We start from the raw sequence: 18,667 nt of genomic DNA on the forward strand, positions 1-18,667 counted from the left end.
TGTCGGACGCTCGGTGCTTCCCGGGTGTCGATGCGTTCAGAGCCTCGGAGACTCCGCCGCGGTGTGCAGACGCTGGTGCGACGTGGAAAGTCGGAGCTGATCCCCGGCGTCGGAGCTGCAGTGCTTAAATGAAATGTGGCCGCGCGATGAGCACGAACTGCTGCGAGCATCTGTCCGGACGGCTCGCCTCTGAAATGCCGGGGATCGGTAAACCGGAGCGCCGTTAAAGGGAGAGTCGCCGCCAGCCATGGACGAGGGACTGACTATCACTTTGATATCGGTTGCGATGTTTGTGGGCTCTTTTCTGCTCGGATTCATCCCACTGTTGTTCAGACTCTCTGAAGTAAGTCCCGTTTTGTGTTTGTTGACCAGGATCAGCTGGAACGTCGGGCTACTCTGCAGCTTTCATAACATCACTACATAAACACATCATAACATCAGCCACATTGACAGACCGCATATTAGTTTGACTCGTGGTGTGTTCCTGTCTCGGTTTCAGTCTGTGGTGTTTAATGAGTGCCTTTTGGAATGTTCGTCGTCTAATAAAATGATCTCTGGTTAAAGCTCATGTGTTCATCCTCAGAAAAGCCTGCAGTTTGTCTCCATCCTGGGGGCGGGTCTGCTTTGTGGGACAGCTCTGGCCATCACCATCCCTGAGGGAGTGGGCTTATTGGAGGAGTCGTGGAGAGGTGAGAGGGGTGGGCACCACAAACTCCACATTCACACACACAACCCTTTGCCTTCTCGGTTATCCAACACAACAACACATAACCCATGCCAGGGCCACTCGGCATGATTTGCATGAGTGATTGTAGCACCCTTCAGATGATGGACGAGGCTCACGGAGATGAAAGCAGGACTGAACAATGAGCTGCTCTGCCTGCTTCTCCCTTTTGTATGGGTCTGATCAAAAACAAGCCTCCTTTTCTTTTGCCTCCCTCTCCAGCTTCCTCTGCCTCCTCTGATGTGCCGTCGGGCCTGAATGCCAGTGTCAGTCGTGGAGCTCCTGCAGCGGATGGCCCGCCACCTCGCTTCTTCATCGGGCTGGCGTTGACGTTCGGCTTCACCTTCATGTTCGTCATCGATCAAGTCGGAAGTTACCTTTCCATGCGTGGCAAGTTGGCAGATCTCTCGCTCCAGCTTCATTTCACTGTGCCAACCCCACACGTATCATCTTGTATTAACCGCCTCCGCGTGTGCGGCGTTCCATTTCAGGCCAAGCTACGGGTTTGCCAAACGGCGCCCACATCACGGCCACGTTGGGGCTGGTTATTCATGCTGCAGGTACATAAAGCGTTTTCTTCTCCTTGGCATTGAGCTAGAAATAGTACTGCAATTTCCCAACAAGCAGCTCATGCCTTCATCATGTGACTCGACTTGTGATTCGTTCTCTGCTTATCTTTATTGTATCAAACAACTTTGGGGCACCGACTGGAGGAGGGTTTAACCTTTGATTTTTTTAAAGAAGGACTTGTGACAAAACGAAATCACTCGTCCAAGCACAAATATTCTTCGGTCTATTTGTAATGTCACTCATTAATCGCAGGAACATTTACTTTCATGGAGGTGGCGTGATGTGACCATTAATGACGTCTCTGTTTGCAAATAGCTGATGGATTTGCTCTTGGAGCTGCTGGGGCCACAGGTCAGGTGACGGTACAGGTCATAGTATTTTTTGCTGTGATCCTACACAAGGTGAGCGGACGTTCCCGTCTACAAAATCCTCACAAATGAGACGTACAATTTCAAATAATGACGCCTGCTGCTCTTTCTTGCTTTCCAGGCTCCGGCGGCTTTTGGTTTGGTCTCTTTTCTTATGCACACAGGCCTTGAGAAGAAACACATCCAGGGACATTTGTTGGCCTTCTCCGCCGCCGCACCCATAGTCGCGATCACCGCTTACTTCATACTCCGCGCGGTAAGGAAGTACACGTTAGCCGGCCGGTGTCCATGCATCATAGGCGCATGACTGCGCCCTGTTCCGTTTTCTCTAACGCGAGGCGTTTCGTTTTCACAGTCTGGCAGTTCATCCCAGAACCAGCTCATTGCAACAGGCGTGGGTATGCTCTTCTCAGCGGGTACTTTCCTCTATGTGGCCACGGTGCACGTTCTCCCCGAGGTCAGCAACAACAGGACCGACCAGCTGCCCCCCAGAGGCCACACCCACAACCAGCGACATTTGGGGTTACTGGAGAGCGTCACCCTCGTCCTCGGCGTGGGACTTCCAGTGGTGCTGGCTCTTGGGCTGCATGATGACTAGGAGAGGGCAAGGTTCAAAGTGCGTGGCGCGCCACACTTTGAAGGAAAACTCTCGGCTGCCTGTTCAACATGACACTGGGTTGCTTCACGTTCTCTGATTTCAGTGAAACTGGTTTTGTTGTCCAGCCAGTGTGTTGTTCATAGAGGACTGTCTGTTCCCGGGAAACAGTATCATTTACTTTCATTGTGTTTGTTTTTCAAACCTTTTTTCCAAGTGAAACTCTAAACAACTTGATAGTGTGCAGTGCCAAAGCAGTACGAGAATGAAGTTGCACACTTTAACAAAATCTTTTGTACAATTAAAAGCACCAAACCATATTTAGATTTTCAATTTATTTATATGAGCAATAGTACAGAGGATCAAAACAACATTAGCGATGTATGTGAAGTTGTTTTTCTATGAAGGTTTGAAATAATGGTCCCCCACTGAGGCTTTTCCAGCTCTGAGGTTCTCAAATTAGATTTGCACATATCAAGGAGACACTTTCTAGAAACTTGAGACCTGAGAGACTGAACAGTGCTTTGGTATGTTGATGATGAAGATGGGTGTGTTCTCTGTGATGTTTTCGTAAAACAAAGACACAAAAGCCACTGGTTTGGAATGTGAAAAGCTGCTGACAGACTGTTTTAGATTCACAGTAAAACTTCAGCCAGGAACAAACACGTACAACACACTACTATGTGATGTGCTGAGGTGGTTCGGTACATACGCCTGCTGATCAAGTGGTTTTTATTGTCTTTAATATTTTAATACAGCCCATTTTGAACATACAGGCTATGAAATAGGTGAAATAAAAATGTCTTCCTTGTGTTAAAATGTCTCGTTTTCTATACATTGCACAACAGCTACATAACGGCACAATTTGTGTGGTTTTAACAGGCGTTGTGTAACACTCTGGTACCGTCTCTGTTACTGATCTTTGTGTTCAATAGAAGGAGGGAAAAAGGAAATGTCAATGCCACCAAGACATTTTACACATATTTGTTTCCTAAATAATACAATTTCTGTACGATAAAGCCGCACATTAGTATAATGCTTAGGACCCTGCCGTCCCACCTTAACCTTCAAGTTACAAGGTTTTTTGCCAGGAACTTCAGTTTTCCTCCAACACTGGAAAAAAAATTATGCATTTTTAGTGTTATTCGGTAACTCTATTATCGCTTTTTCTTGGATGAATGGCCCAGGTTGAACATTATTCATGAGAAACGTTTCAAGGTAAAAAGTAGCTCATTTAAGGACTGCGTGTTCTCGCAACTGAATGTTGCTGCTCTGAATCTGAACTGTTCTCATGAGTCATTTGGTTGAAAATCAACTTGTTCTCCCATCAAACTATCATCCAGGCATTTCCTCCGTGGATAAATCTCCTTCATGCTTTCTCAGAATTGCGTTCCCCGCTTCAAATGAAGCCATTCTGAACCTTAGGATATCATGCAGTGAGGTAAAAAGGTATTTCTTTACAAGTGCAAATGTTATTCCATAGAGCACAACCGTTTATTTGAAAGACACCTGAAAGTCAAGTTCAAGTGAACAATACACCTCAGAGCATGTTGGTGGACTGTGGGAAGAAACTGAAGTTGCACAGATAATTTTTTATTTTATTTTTTATAAAAGGCTAGACATTTGTTGTGAACTGACTTGTGGGATTGCCGTTCTGCCCCAAACTGAATAAATATATAAATACAAGACGGTTATTTTCTGTGGTGAGAATTCCTTTTGTTGGTTTCATAGCTTTATGTGGCTTATGGAGGCGGTCAGCTGGGCTTCCAGAGCCATCTGATCGAAGGTTCGACTGCGTGTCTGCTGCTTCACCTGCTCCCTCATGTGGAAGGAGGCTCGAGCCTGCCTGTGCGCCTCCTCCTGTATCTGCTCCCGCTGCCTCTGCAGTCTCTCCCTCCTCCAGTCTTTCATGGAGACGTGGCTGTCTCGGAGCTTGAGCGTGGCCTCCTCCTCTCTCTGCAGCTTCTCCCTGAGCCTCTGGTGCAGGAGCCGCCTGCGTCGATTCTCCCGCTGCACCTGCTGAGCTCGGCTCCTCTGCTGCGCCGACGCCTGCAGCGCCGCTCTTTCCGTGCGACGCTGGCTCAAGTGGGCCAGGATCTGCTTGTGAGTCAGATGCTGGACGCTCTGCAGCTCCGCCTTCAGCTGCGCTCTCTGCAGCTGCTGCTCCTCCTGAGCTGCTCGCTCCTGCAGCTCCTTCAGTCGTGTCCCCACCGCCGTGGCCCGTTTCTCACGGGACAGTTGAAGCTTCTTCTCCAGCGTGGTCCTCACGTGCGCCTCCTCCTCCTCCGTCCTCTGTATGACCTGCTGCTTCAGGAGGATGTGTCTGAGCAGCTCTTTACGATTTACTTCCTGCAGCCTCCTGCGGTCCTTTTTCTCCTGCAACACTTTTCGTTTTCTGGCTTTTTCCTCCCTCTCTGCTGCGACCAGCCTCTCCCTCTCTCGCATCTGTTCTTCTCCCTCATCCCTCTGCCTCAGCAGCTTCTCCTGGTAGCATTTGCGGCCCTCGGTCTCCTTCTGCGCGGCCTCCATCTTTTCCCTGCGGCGTGCATCCACATCCTCCTTCAGCCTCCTCCGGTGAGCTTCTTGCAGAACCACCTCCGTTTCAAGTCTTCCCGCTCTCTCTTTCTCCTGAGCCTCCCTTAACGTCCTGCGAGCCTCCAGCTCCTTTTGCCACTGCTTGGTCCTCTGCCTCAGCTTCTTCCTCCTGGTTCTTTCAGCTTCAGCCTTCTGGGCCTGCTCCTGTCTGTGCGCGTCCCGTCGTTCCTGTTCTTCCTGCTGACAGAGCTTCTGACGATCCTGCTCCTCCTCATGCCTGGCCAACATGAGAGCTGCTATCTTGCAGTCTCTCTCTGACACCGTGATGCACATTTCCTTCTTGATGTTTCTAGTAATCCTCTGTAGTTTCGCCTCATTGGCTGGAGTGTGTCTGAGGTCTCCCAGGTTGAAGCTGCTGCTGACTGTGCTCCTGTCTGGCTCTTTTGTACCCACAAAAGAGCATTTGGACCCGCGAAAAGACTTTCCTCTCAAGCAAAGGTCTGCATAGGGCACTGGCCCATGTGCTGACTGATCAGTGTGAGACAACACCTCCGGGCCTGAGGCTTTAGCAGTGCCTGGCTGACCCGCACCTTGGATAATCCGCTCTCTCTCCTCGCGGCACATTTGCAAAAGCTTCAGTCTCTCCTTTTCATAAGATTCGTGCATGACTCCCATCACCCCAATGGGCACCACAACACGTCGCTTTGCGATGAGCTCGTTCAGAGATTTAATGAGGAGCTGGACAGGTTTAATACCGAGTCGAGCACAAGACTCCAGCGAGCGAGGGCTCGTCAACACGTAGCGGCTCCGCTCTGCTGCGGCCGAGTCGAAGTTATTCAGGTCCAAACGGAGCGCCGGGGAACTGGAGCTCAGCTCCTCCATGATTTAAAAACAAACAAACAAACAAAAACAAGGTCAGGAGAGGATTAGCTGCGTCTTATTTTCTTCATCTCACCTGGGACAAACGACATCAAATGTTTCTTATTTTGCTCACACACAAACAAAACCATCAACAACAAAAAAGCAAAAAGGTGAAATCACTAACCATAACTTCGAATTTGTGGATTAAAAAAGGTAAAGGCTCGTGTCCCGGTTGTTGTCAGCTGCAAGTGACGGTACGACTCTTTTGGTTACCATGGTAACGCTAGACAGGAAGTGGTCTTTCTCGCTCTCCGGTCGGAGAGTGTCACACTTTTATCACAGCGTCACCTACCGGTGGCAGACAGGCTGTTGTTAGGTTTGTGTTTAAAAATGTTGCACTCCATCCACTTAAAAAAACAAGATTGTTCTTTGTTTAAACTCCTTTGGTTCGTATACATGGAAAAAAAAATCTGAATATTTATACAAATGTGTGTTTTTCCTTTGTCAAGGACCTTAAAAACAAATAAGAAGGTGTGTGCGGATGAATTTAAAAAGAATGGTTCACATTACTTAAATTATCCATGTTCTGAAAAAAATAATAATCACGGTGTCTTGTATTTTTAATAATAATAATAATAGTAATAATAATAATAATAATAATCCCTACGGGTTCAATAGGGTCCTATGCAGTGAGCAGTGCGCGGACCTTAATAATAACTTCAATGTGAAGTTTCACTTTCAAGTATGGTTTACGACCAAGACCAAACTGACTTCGTCCTCGGTTGTTTATAGCAAGTTAGCAACATACTCCTGGCGGGCAGCGCCTTTTGCGCCACAGGTACGTTCAAATAGCGTGAAAACAGATAGGTCCGGTTTTTAAGCAGCCGGATCTAGTCGTGATATTGCCGTGAGGTGGTTCCTGGTTGGGGGCGGACAGGAGGATCTCTTTACTGCTGCTTCTGCGAGTTCTCTGTCAGCTAACAGCAGCTAACGCTAGCATACCGAAAGACGATGCAGTTGAATCGAGATGGTTTTTCCTTAACGCTACGATCTCTCGTTTCGATCCGAGAATCATTGAGTTATTCGGACACAGACATGCATGTTCATTCGCTGTTTAGGTTGTTTCAGTCAGTGTATTTACACTAGCCTCTCAGTTGACGATTCATGAGAAGTCCTGTAAAAAGACGTTAAACGGCACTATGAAAGAGGTTGCATTTTGCCGTTGAGCAGTTAAACACGACGTGTTTTGTTAACCACATGTTGACATTGTTCGATTTATACACCACGCGATTTCCCGCATTTCCTTCGTGCTGATGGGAGAACGGCAGATGTTTATCTTGGTGTTTTGTATCGTCTTTGATTGAAGTCTGACTGACATTTGTTTTTGTCAGGTCGGCTCCTGTTCCGTCTGTTTTACATTAAAACTGCCACGAAAACTCTATGTGGCGCGGCTGTAAACACAGTGCGCCGGTGTTTTTGGGACGATCTCCGTCTCAGTTTCAACGATGAAGAGAGCCCGAGGTGACGAGGAGTCGCCCCGGCAGAATGGCTCCTCCGCGGGCAGGAAGAGGGGAGACCAGCGGCACGGCGACGAGGAGGAACGCACCTCTGACTTCGGCCCGGCAGTCCTGCCGGACGACGACAACGACCCCAGCCTCAGGAGGGAAATACGGAGCAAATACCGGGATCTGATCAGCTCAGTGCAACGTGAGTAGTGACACATGGTGGCTGTGGTTTGTATTGGGGGGGCAAATCAAGTATCTGGACGAAGCTCCAATGTGCTCCCTTCTTGTGCGTGTCGCCCTCAGAAAACAGAGAGGACATCCTGAGTCCCACCAACAACAAGCTCACAGAAGTTCTCGAGGAGGCAAACAAGCTTTTCAAGGATGGTATGTAACGCAAACACCCCTGATTCATTAATACATCATGGATCAGATATGTGGCACAAGAAATGTACATCTATCAAGCTTAACTGAATTACAATGGTTATAATCTTCGCTTTATCTCATTTTTGAGGTGACAGTTTGTTATACTGGATTACTTCCTAATGTTTCGACCTGCGTGTGTATTTTAATGACACAGATAAAACAAATGTTTTTTTTTTCTAAACTCAGTTAGGAAATCCCATTAATTATCCATAATCATTTTGTGTTTGCAATTTCAAGAGTAACAATACACATCGCTTGTGAGGCTGTAGGGATGGTTCACTGTGATTTTCCTGTGTTCCTCCGGCAGTTCGGCAGGCAAGAGAAGCAGCGCTGGATGCTCAGCTGCTTGTTGTGGCGTCAGACCTGGGGAAAGAGAAAGCCAGCCAGCTGCTTTCTGAAGGGGTGGCTTTTGATCCCACGGCTTTTGCTGAAAACCTTGTGAGTTGAAAGACGGGAAGACTCGAGCAGAGCTGAAAGGAGTGTGTAGAGTCACATTCATTTATGCAGTCAGACACGCACTTCGTTCTCAGCTCTAATTGTTAACCAATGCAGTCGTATAGTAGCACAAGACGATAACAACTTTGTAAGCTGTTCTGTATTTCATGTGGGTGAGTGGATCCTCCTTTGTTGGGTTTAAAAGAAATGTAAGAACTGTGTTTGTTTTTGTTTTTGAAAAATGGTATACAGTAGCACCTCCTGGCTTATTATAATATTACAAGTTAGACAACAATTTGGACTCCAGTGAAACTGAAGGCAATGCAGGATACACACTGGACAGGTCACCATTCCCGCTGGTAGGCGTGTTCAGCACCAGATCACCGAGTTGATCTTGTCCCATGTATTTCTGAGTGTAAATTATGAGCAACACGGCATTTAATTCACAACAAAGTCATTGTATACATATGATGCATGCATTGTGTCACTGAAAAGCTTCAATGTACTGTAAAAGTAACTTTAAATTACTGTCCAGCAGTGTTAAAACTGAAACTTGCAGTCTTTGAAGCTGCTCCAACAGAAGTGGTTTCTTTGAGCTGCGATAGCCAAAAACCAGCTCCAAACTTTCAGGTCCGATGCAACTGGAAACAAGAACGGCACTGGCAGTGATTCTCGTGGTCATGTGGCGTCTCCTCTGCTCTCTGTGCAGCTGTCCTTCATGGGTCTGAACCGACTGGCGGATGGGGAGGATGAGCAGCAGAACGGAGGGACTGTGGAAGGTTACCTGCCTCCGGACGCCTGGCAAATATTAGCCAGGAGAGCAGAGCGCTGTTTCAGAACGGCGCCCTCGTTCCACTACATGTAAATGTGTTTTGTACGAGCTCGGCACTCAAGCGCTGCAGTGATTTGAACTTTAGGGATTTGCTTAGCGAATAACAAGAGCGACCTACTTTAAAAAAAAGTTTTAAATGTCGTCTCTGATGTCTTCACTTTGCGTGTCGTTGACATCAGGCTGGGGTCGTTCCACGCAGAGCCGCCTCCTCCCAAACAAAGGACGGAGCGCCAAAGGAGGGTACCCACCAAGGAGGCGAAAAGGATAATGCCCACTCAGGTAGCCCAACTTCTATTGGCTTCAGTTAATGAGCCGCACATGACTGTGATGTTTGCCCTGAGTCCATTTCTTTATGAATATCAATGTTTCCTTGTGGCCATAATACCCTTAATATTCACTGCGTCGTGTTTATTTTCATCATTAGCTGAAGAAAATGGAAGAATCCCACCAAGAAGCAACAGAGAAAGAAGTGGAGAGGATCCTGGGATATTTGAAAAGCTACTACCAAGATGATCGTGAGTGTAGAGTTCCCCCCATTTCCCCACTTTCGAATGTGTGTAGCTCAGATGTGCTTTCTGTTTCTGTTCCAGCAATGTCAGCGATTCCGTATTACGAGTTTGTCATCGACCCCAACTCATTTCCCCGGACGGTGGAGAACATTTTCCACACTTCGTTTCTCATACGGGTGAGAAGTTCTGAAGCTTATAGTCACGTGGGCACGTCTGCTATGTTTCTGTTATGATAAGAAAATATCCGTGTGATTGTTATTATTTCTGTATCTCTTGATGTTTGTATCTGTGATGCTCTTTGTGTCTATTGAGCGACATGAAGATTTTTTTTTTCTGTGTGTAAAGTAATTGAAGTGCGAACCGATGTTTGTGTTTCAGGACAGGTTGGCACGGTTGTATCTCGACGAAGATAAACTGCCTTGCATAGGTAAGACAGGTTTGACCATTTTGTTTAATCATTCTAACTGAGCAATGACAAAAAAAAAAAAAAAACAATATCCTGAAGCAAGTGATGTGTATTTTGATGTCAGCGCCGCTCGAAGAAGAGGAGGTACAAGCTGAAGGCTCAGTCAGTTCTAAACAGTGCATCCTGTCCATCTCCCCCAAGACATGGAGGGTTTGTGAAGAGTTTCATCTTGTATTTCCACTTTTGTGTCCATCCCTTTTTTCATACCGTTTCTTTTTCCCTTCAAGGAGCTCATTGATGCCTTCGACATCACAGAGACAATGATTCACCCCCTGGACACACCGAATCAGTGATGCAGCCTTCTGACTTTTCGCTGATTTTAAAATGTTCCACTGTTTGTTTGCTTTGTTTTTTTTGTTTTTTGTTTTTTTTTTACAAGTTTGAATATTAAAAGACAAAAAAAACCGAGAAGAAACATCCTGTGTTAGTTTGTTTCTTACATGTTTAAAGTAAGACATGTATTCAATTGTTGAAAATGACATTTTGTGATGAAACTGGAGACTTCATGCAACAATCCAAACAAAGTGAGAACTCCATTACCTATATTCTGTATAACCTTGTTTTAAGTCACTGATGAAAGATTAGACCTTTCTGGATCTGTTTTCATCAGATTTACATGAAAATTCTTCACAAATCATTCCTTTATGTGACCTTTGTGTTGCATTTTAGTACTCCCTTTGCTGGATTCAAGGTTTTAGCACTAATCACATTTCCTGTGTGTGATTGCTCCATGTTCTTGGTTGTCAATCTCATACACCATCTCTATTCAGGGTGGGGTTGCGGAGGGGCGGGGCTGAGATCGTTATTTGGTAACAGCAGAAAAAAAACAACTCACAGCCATATTGAAAAAACCTTCGAAAACATCTTTGAACCGAGGTTTCATCCACATCTTGTATTTCGACACTGGTGATCTCAAGCTAAATGAGATTTTTGCAATAATACAGCCACGTGGAAACGTGTGTGTGTGTGTGTTATGGAAATCTTGTTTTTGTCTCATAAAGAATGATGTGTAATTTTACAGTCTGTTTCAAGGATGACCCGTGTCAGCACATCTAACTTGTGAATGATAGCCTCAAAAGATTGGAACCTGAGTACTATCTTACTGCTAACCATAGTATTAATAAGCTCAACAATTTATTGGACATTTAAACTAAAAACAAAGTTGATAAATGAATGAATAAAGCAAATGGATGAAATAAATACAGCAAAAAGGGAAGTCTTTACGTCTTGTGTGTGACAATATGCATAAAGCAGAGATCGTGAGTTCAGTCCACAGCTCCTCTCACATATTGCAGTGTTTGATACAAAAGTATAAAAGGAAAAAATAGATGCACACTATTGTTTTGTTGTTGTTGATATTCTGTAGGTACGTATGATTGTGTCTGAGTCTACTTCAGTGTGTTTCCTGCTGTCGTCCAGATTAAATTTGGATTTGCTCCAGTTAGATGGTGAATGGACTAATTTCAAATATTCTATATCTAGATTCAAAAATTTCTGTTAATCTATTGTTTCTGACTTCCTCTTCCATTTTAGAATGGCTCAAGTACAGGATCTATTGGTGGAATAGATATATATGTGGAAAACACAATAACTCATTCTGCTTTGCTCTATTTAAATTTTTTTTTTTAAATATATGTTCTTTATTTAGTTGACTGAATTTAATGAGATTATTCGGGTGAACACACTGTATCATCATCATGATGCTGCACCACCATCGGCATCATCACTGCTTCTTTAGGGTCTTTTAAAGAGACATGCACACATGAAGCAGCCTCCCATTCGGTCCTCTCACTCTCTGTGAACATTTTCCCACCAAAGCAGTGTTTCTCTCTGCTCTCGTGTGCAGTGATGTGAAGCTGAGCTCCATCTGAGACGGGAAAGAAACGCTCCTGTCTTTTTTAAATTTTTAAAACATTTTTTGCCTTTCATTTGATTCGGCTGGATTTCTTATGTAATGGAGATTTTATATAACAATGGCCTAAAAATATATGTCACAGGAGCACCCCTGGCAATGCAGTGTCGTGCAATCGTTAGTCACTGAGGCACACACTCCTAGAGACACAGAGGCGTGCACACACACTCCTGCAGAGATCCACCTGCTCTGGATATGCTGAGTCTGACCGGTAAGGATGCAGTTCTGCAGGAAGGTACTTTGCCAGCCGTGTAGTGCCAGAGTCACTTCACCAGAAGAGGACATGGAATACAAGATGGGAAGCTGCATCGGAATCCCACACGGCAAGGTAAAGAGAGTGGCGAGCAGAGGCTGTCTGCAGTGCAGCATCAACGTCGATGTCGGAGCGGGGAGAACACGCCATAGTGGGAAGTATAGATGGAACTGATGAGGAGCGAGAGAGAGAGAGAGGATGCATCCTTGAGTTGGAGGAGGGGCGATGTCAGCAGAGAGAAGGAGCTGGAGCCAGAAAGCAGGAGCTCTGGAAGGGAGGAGCTGAGAATAAAAGTATGAAGGGAGATGGAAGGAAGATAGGCTGTGTCGCTGTATTAGATCTAGCATTTTTCATGTCAATCGAATGTGAGACAGATTGCAAATTATCAACAAAAATCCTAATTATTCCTCACTGAGCTAGACGTGATGGCCAAAACTAGAAGATGAAATCCAATTTTGTCAGTAAGTCTTATCGTTCTGTTTGTGTGTTGCTGTTGCATGTGCATGTCAATTACTGCCACGCCGTGCGGGGCAGCAGGTTAAAGCACTGAAACAGCACCCACACAATGTCAGTGTGATGAATAAATGTAAATGTACGGGGAGCTACAGGTGGTTCAAATACTGCTGCAGCCTCTGCTATATGATCAGTCACTCACTCCTCTGCTCAGCCAACATGCTTTTTGTTTGTTTACAATCTCACCCTCACCACCTTGCCGGGCAGACATGGCTTCCACAGCTCTGGTTCTGTCTCCACCCACTCCTCCCCTCATCCTGTCCCCACTTCTGTCCCGTGTCCTGCGTCTAATGCAAAAATAGCATCAGAGAAGCCGGGGCTCCTCAGAGGACTGGACAGAAACATTGGCCTTGACTTGGACTTGTCAGTAAACACAGGCCGGAGGAGTGTGTCCTCGCTGTTCCAGACACTGAGTGTGGAAAAGTCTTTTATTTGCAGTGGTGAGTGATTTGGTGTTGTTGAGTAACAGCTATGGTGCATATATGTACTTTTTGGGTAAAACAATTGTGCTTTGAGTGTAATGACTATTATATGACGTTGAAAACTTCAATACAATGACAGTTTCGTCATTGCTAAGAATGATTTGAATTTGAACTAAATCCTCTCTTCCTTTCTTTGACAAACAATGTCAGAATGAATACTGAAAGTTTTTATGAATTCGAAGTGAAGACAACATTCGGTTTCGGAGCGAGGTTTGTTTTCTCACTCTGTATTTGTTTTGCTTGAGGGTCAGATAGGAGGCAGGATATGGTAACTTCATACTGTAGGTGTTAGAGCAGAGACACATGGTGCTCATCTGAACCCCGGAGCTTAAAAAGATGGCCCACGCTGAGTGACGGACGGGTCATGATGAGGTGAGAAAAGACCTGGCAAACAGTCTGATCATATGATTTCCACCAGCGCTGCCCTGAAACACCGCTGCCAGTTAAAGTGCCCACTAGTCAGTGTGACGGCTGAAATTACACCCCATTCACACAAATAGCAGGCAGGCAGACACGGTAGAGTGCTACACCGCAGGAGAAGTGAGAATTAAAGTGAGAGACAAGACGTTCATTTTCAAAGGTATAATACGAAGGATGAAAATAGTTCCCAGCCAATTTTAGACCTAATGACTCACGCACAGTGACAGATTTCTGCTACACGTGTTTGGAAATGAAGTGTGCATTTCACATTGTGCACAGGACTGGAATGAGGTCTAACAGCAGTAAACGGCTGAAACTCCTATTTATAAAACGTTGCATATTCAGGTCAGTGATTTCTGACTACAGACAGTGCCTTCAAACCCCGCAGCCACAAACGGAATACACAAACATCCTTGCCATGGCATGCATTTACTGCTCAGCTGTGATATGTGCAACATAAATGATAATCAGGATTGTGAAAGTTTCCCTTTTGGTTGTTGATCTGAAAACGGCGAATGGATTTATCTTAATAGGCTGATGGAAGATAGGTGAATTCTGAGGAACCTTCATGTAACCACACTGAGCACTGCAGGAGGCCAAACAACTCCACAATCTGCTGTGTACCACATGAGCACCATTGCACAGGGTTGTCCAGCCTCAACACAGTGTCAGTTTTGCCTCAGTCACTCACATGTACAGCTTTAAGATGACGTGTGACTGTGCGTGTTCCTATTTTATGAGTCACTGTCCTTTGTTTAAAGCCATATGATCCCCACTGCCTCCTCCGTAAGGTGATTAGTTTCATCCCTTCTCTGTTGTTTAGTTTCTACAATACATGATTTTAATTGTATCGTTAGAGGGGCTGATTTTTGTTCTCTTATGCTCGCATCAGCAGATGTGGTCCTTCACTTTGGTCCCGTGGTAGGTCCTGTGAGGCCCCTAATCTCTCTCTAAAAAAAAAAAAATGCATTCTCCTTCACTTCACACACGTTCACCCTCATACCAAAGACCACTAATCCTGTGGAGCATGAGTCTGAGAGTACTGAGGGGCCATAGATCCTCTGTTCACTATATGACTCTGTTCTAGGCGCTGGGACAGCTGCGGGCTGATGGTCTTTCTGCTGCTAGTGTCTCTCTGATGTGAGAAGGCTGCTGGTGTGGGCAGTTGTGGCCCCGCATCTGGCTGTGCCATGGGGAACGAAGGCAGCACACCTGAAGTGTTGGTAAGGGAAAGCTTGCAGACTCTAGAAAAGTAGAACTGCAACCTGCTGCCTCGGTACTAAAAGTACTAACCTTTATTTGCATGGCGACTAAAATCTGGCTTTTAAAAAAAAAAATGCATTTGAGCTTTCACTTTGATAATGTATGTCTAATGGGCCTTTGGAAGATGAAATATGTGTTCAGTTTGATAATTAAGGTAGTGGTAAACAGAAATGTCAAATTACATTATGTGATGCCTCACAAAATGTAAAATGATCCAACTTGTACACACTATCTAAAACTTGATGTGCTGCTGATGATCAACGTCATCGTTTATTTTATCAATAAAAAAAAATGTAAAAAGTAGCTTTTACCTGTAACGAGTTGTTCAGCAGAGGAATTCAGGATTGTCCTAATAGGATTATAAAATAAACACTGGTCTCATGAGCTAATAGGCTACTGGCTGGAATTATAGGCTGCTGTGCTTTTTCTCATGAAAACAAATTCACTCCTTATTCCAGCCAGAAGAGGGCGCACCAGAAAACGTTGTTCTGTTTCCACCAAAGGAAACTGAGAATGACCCCTCACAGGTACACGACGTATTTGCATGTGTTTGTGAAAAACCTTTAGATTGTCAACATGGGTGTGCTTCTGAGTGACACACTTTATGCATTGTCCTGTCTAAAGACGGAGAAATCCACGGACAATATTAGAAAAAAAAAAAAAAAAAGTTTATTTTAGTTGTGCTTGAAGGTGAGTGGAGTTGATTCCTTCTGTCTGGAAACAAGCTCGTCATTTCACACATCCACCAAGGAGCAGTGAAGCGCAGGAGGTATGGTCAATGTTTGGATATTTTGCTGGATGTTTTCGTCATAGTGTGCGAAATATAACAATATACATTGCGAATATAAGATACCTCTACTTGTATTTCTACTATTTCCTATACTTTGTGATATTGTGTTATTCTGTGCTTACTTCTTGGTTCTCCCACAGTTTGAGCCATTGTTTATAAACTCTTTGCTCTAAAATGTGTGGAGCAAAAATATTTATTCTTTGAAGTGGATCATCCTGCGTATAATCTACAAATGTTTCCAGACAAAACGTATTGCTTATTTAAACATTGTAAATTACTCGACATATCCGGTTTGATCATAGATATTCTATACAGGTAATATAAGGGAAATGCCTGTAATAATGCAGCAAGATAATAATACTTTGAGTCATGTTCAGTAGCGTCAATTTAGGGGAGATGTACAGGCATTCTAAGAGGTTATAGTTCTTACTTGAGTATAATATTTATCAGAGCCAAACAGTGTAAATTGCAAGCTGGTTGGCTTGTTTTTACAGTTTTTACTATTTTTTCTTTTTTTTATAATTTGCTTGGTAAAATGCAAAAAAATGGAAACAAAAAAATTGGGACATTTTCTAGGTTTTGATATCCGTGTGTGTTTGGTGATGCTCAGTATTTTATGGTGATTTTAGTGACTGCGTGGCATCTTCGCATGAAGGTCGAAGAGCAAGCAGCGCTTATCATGAAGACGCATCTTTGTGGGGCTTCTTGTGTGTGTGTGTGTGTGTGTGTGTGTGTGTGTGTGTGTGTGTGTGTGTGTGTGTGTGTGTGTGTGTGTGTGTGTGTGTGTGTGTGTGTGTGTGTGTGTGTGTGTGTGTAACCAAAGCTCCACAGAGCGAAACCTGATCCCCTCTCAGGGGGTCACTGCAGGCCCAACCCTTGGCCTTATTCCCAGCATTCACCTGCAGAGGCACTGCCAGCCAGTGCAACCAGCCAAGAGGCACAACAGCAAAAGGCAAGGGGAGGGAGGAGGAGACAAGAGCAGAGGTGGATAGAGAGGGACGGAAGAAAGAAAAGAGGGAATGACGATAAAGGAGGAGGGGATAGAGAGGGAGCTGAGTGGAAAGAGTTTGCAGTAGGGGGGGTGCACAGCACTTCCCTGTGGGCAGCCCAGTCAAGCCAGTCAGCCTCAGCTGCAAGCAGCGCTGTGTTTGTCAGTGCATGGTAGTGTAGTGTTTCTACACACACGGGCACATCGCAAGAAATAGAACAGGGGAGCGGCGGCAACTCAGGAGAGGACTGTGCACAGGAGAGGAGGAGGAAGTTCGCTGAGTCAGTACAGGAGAGGAGAGGGGACGTCAGCAGCATGTGTTGCAGCATGTTTGAGTCGTCATCTGCCTCCTTCAAAACACGTATCCCTGCAGAGGCTGCCTGTACAGTGAGCTCGGTGCCGGGCTGTCAGAGGAGCTGCACTGCACTGTAGAGTCACCTTTAGCACAGTGGAGCTAGGGTAAGTGCAACACAGAGACGGGATGAGAGGAAACTTGCCCGGCGTGTAATCCAATGTGACCTGAGAGTGTTTTGCACAGGACGATGGACAGAGTGGACGTGTCATAATCTGGTTCTCGTTTCTTTGTGTGATGAAGTCGGCGCCTGTTTCAGAGCAGTTTACAACAGTCGTGTGTCATGGATTAAAGTTTTGTCAACGCATGGGCACTTGCCCACTGAGTCAACTGTAAGTATCCCGATTGGACAAGCAGCTGTTACCAAGCAACCATGGCTTGCTTTCTGTTTTGCTCCCGTGGATTAATTAATAACAGGCAGTGCTTTCAGTGTGGGGGGGGGGGGATCACACCAGCAGAAACATGGGCTGTGATTTTCCACCCCACTGAGCCTTCAGACAGCCACCCAACGACCCAACTAATGACCTTTTAAAGAGGCAATAAAATGGTGAAGGCGTGTTTGCTATCAACAAATCATGCTTTGGTAACTGGTACTATTTGTGTGTGTGTTGTCTGCTACATTCATCATATGTAGCAAACATGAACTGGGTCTATTGACAAGGTGATAGTTCAGGCAGGAAACAGGAAACCGACGACATGTCAACATGCACCCATCTCATGACTGAACTGTGCATCTCTGCGTGTGTGACTGTGAAGGCTTTTAGGGAAAACAAAATATGTTTATGTCATAACAAAGCTGAAAATTAGAGAGATCGCAGGCATCCAGAGTGACACTCACACCTGCAGTGTTGCTTTGATGGATTTACTTTGTTTCACTCCAGGGATCTGAGATGTTTTTTTTCTTCTTTTTTTTCCCTGTAACCAAGTGTGCAACTGGGCTGAGATTCTTTCGAACGAAAAACTGAGCATATGAGAACCAGATGATTTAAACATAAACTCACCTGGCACAACAATGTTCTTGTAAAACACTATCAGTCACTGTCAGTCTCAAAATGTCACCTTTAAAAAAAAAAAAAAAAAATGTCTGCCCTAACGTGTGCAAGAAATGGCTGTCAAATGGCTTTAGACATAAGACTAAAAACCAGATGCACAAAATCCTACTTGTGCATGTGGCTCGTCCTTCTGATTTTTGGGCCTCGGGGTCTCTCTGTGTGGAGTTTGTATGTACTCTCTGGTTGTGGAGTTTCCTTGGCTACTCCATTTTCCTTCCACAAACCATGAATTGTGATCTCCTGAAATTTGTTCAATTAATGTGTCTGTATGCTCCATCGCTAGGTTGGATTAAAGTATTAAAATGGATGGACAGATGAAAATCATTTCACGCTTTAGTCACATTGTGTAGATACTTAACATAATGTCCACAACCGGCTCATGCATTATGAATGAACAGCTTTAATTGTCAATCTCAGCAGCTTCTTAAAGGAACCCACTCACTCCAAACGCCATGTTGGACTCATTCTCTTACTGGACTTAAAATATCTCTGGCGAAATCCTATTGTGTACCTCAATTCTTGATTATCTGACCCTTTGTGGGCACTGGCCCATTTGTCTTTCTTTTACATCCGAGTGGATAACTAAAGAGGAACTTTTTTATTTCCTTCGCACATGTGGGTGCTCTGAACACACAGCGGCCATCACAAAGCCGCTCGACAGTTGAGGATTGCGGCCTGTGAGGGCGAGCAGCTCGAAGGAAGTGCCAAGAGCCACTCTTTGAGGCTGTGGTTGGACGCTGTCAGTCCATTTGAACATCACACAAACAGACGGAGAGAAACAGCTGAGATTGAGACGAAACAAATGCTTTTTGAATTCAT

General features: G+C 45.0%; 4 protein-coding genes across 13 annotated transcripts in view; 3 read left to right on the forward strand and 1 right to left on the reverse strand.

Moving 5' to 3' along the window:
* Positions 1-35: 35 nt before the first annotated feature.
* On the forward strand, positions 36-3,076 carry LOC308138081 (zinc transporter ZIP9). The gene is made up of 7 exons (XM_080507033.1): positions 36-343; positions 584-689; positions 947-1,114; positions 1,216-1,284; positions 1,610-1,695; positions 1,784-1,918; positions 2,018-3,076. Exons 1-7 carry the CDS (start codon positions 248-250, stop codon positions 2,258-2,260), a joined length of 903 nt encoding a protein of 300 aa, XP_080363159.1. The 5' UTR covers positions 36-247; the 3' UTR covers positions 2,261-3,076.
* A 906-nt stretch (positions 3,077-3,982) lies between these two features.
* On the reverse strand, positions 3,983-5,674 carry LOC308138718 (uncharacterized protein; the record flags this gene model as incomplete). Its single annotated transcript, XM_080507941.1, has 1 exon — positions 3,983-5,674. One exon carries the CDS (start codon positions 5,672-5,674, stop codon positions 3,983-3,985), a length of 1,692 nt encoding a protein of 563 aa, XP_080364067.1.
* Positions 5,675-6,410: 736 nt separating this feature from the next.
* Positions 6,411-10,519, forward strand: nsmce4a (NSE4 homolog A, SMC5-SMC6 complex component). 2 transcript variants are annotated; one of them, XM_080507156.1, is made up of 11 exons: positions 6,411-6,491; positions 7,045-7,360; positions 7,462-7,542; positions 7,889-8,019; positions 8,726-8,877; positions 9,028-9,127; positions 9,273-9,363; positions 9,439-9,533; positions 9,736-9,784; positions 9,888-9,973; positions 10,051-10,519. In XM_080507156.1, exons 2-11 carry the CDS (start codon positions 7,159-7,161, stop codon positions 10,114-10,116), a joined length of 1,053 nt encoding a protein of 350 aa, XP_080363282.1. In that variant the 5' UTR covers positions 6,411-6,491; positions 7,045-7,158; the 3' UTR covers positions 10,117-10,519. The 2 variants fall into 2 exon arrangements, with proteins under 2 accessions (XP_080363282.1, XP_080363281.1); XM_080507155.1 differs by having other exon boundaries at positions 9,888-10,519.
* A 2,285-nt stretch (positions 10,520-12,804) lies between these two features.
* Positions 12,805-18,667, forward strand: part of tacc2 (transforming, acidic coiled-coil containing protein 2) — a 46,153-nt gene continuing 40,290 nt past the window's right edge. For 5 of the 9 annotated variants that reach the window (XM_080507753.1, XM_080507757.1, XM_080507758.1 and 2 more), the window contains exons 1-3: positions 12,805-12,941; positions 14,491-14,626; positions 15,125-15,193. In XM_080507753.1, coding sequence (XP_080363879.1) covers positions 14,594-14,626; positions 15,125-15,193 — 102 coding nt within the window. In that variant the 5' untranslated portion in view covers positions 12,805-12,941; positions 14,491-14,593. Of the gene's footprint in view, positions 12,942-14,490; positions 14,627-15,124; positions 15,194-16,577; positions 16,904-17,039; positions 17,129-18,667 lie in introns of those variants that run through there. The other 4 variants (XM_080507756.1, XM_080507760.1, XM_080507761.1 and 1 more) reach the window with 4 other exon arrangements.

This window comes from Blennius ocellaris, assembly GCF_963422515.1.
Source record: "Blennius ocellaris genome assembly, chromosome: 13".
Classification (NCBI taxonomy): Eukaryota; Metazoa; Chordata; class Actinopteri; order Blenniiformes; family Blenniidae; genus Blennius; species Blennius ocellaris.

Coding starts and splice junctions, on each gene's coding strand:
- LOC308138081 (XM_080507033.1), top strand. CDS start 248: ATGGACGAGGGACTGACTATCACTTTGATATCGGTTGCGATGTTTGTG. Junction 344..583: donor TGTTGTTCAGACTCTCTGAA/GTAAGTCCCGTT, acceptor GTTCATCCTCAG/AAAAGCCTGCAGTTTGTCTC. Junction 1,285..1,609: donor GCTGGTTATTCATGCTGCAG/GTACATAAAGCG, acceptor GTTTGCAAATAG/CTGATGGATTTGCTCTTGGA.
- nsmce4a (XM_080507155.1), top strand. CDS start 7,159: ATGAAGAGAGCCCGAGGTGACGAGGAGTCGCCCCGGCAGAATGGCTCC. Junction 7,543..7,888: donor AAACAAGCTTTTCAAGGATG/GTATGTAACGCA, acceptor TTCCTCCGGCAG/TTCGGCAGGCAAGAGAAGCA. Junction 9,128..9,272: donor AAAGGATAATGCCCACTCAG/GTAGCCCAACTT, acceptor TTTCATCATTAG/CTGAAGAAAATGGAAGAATC.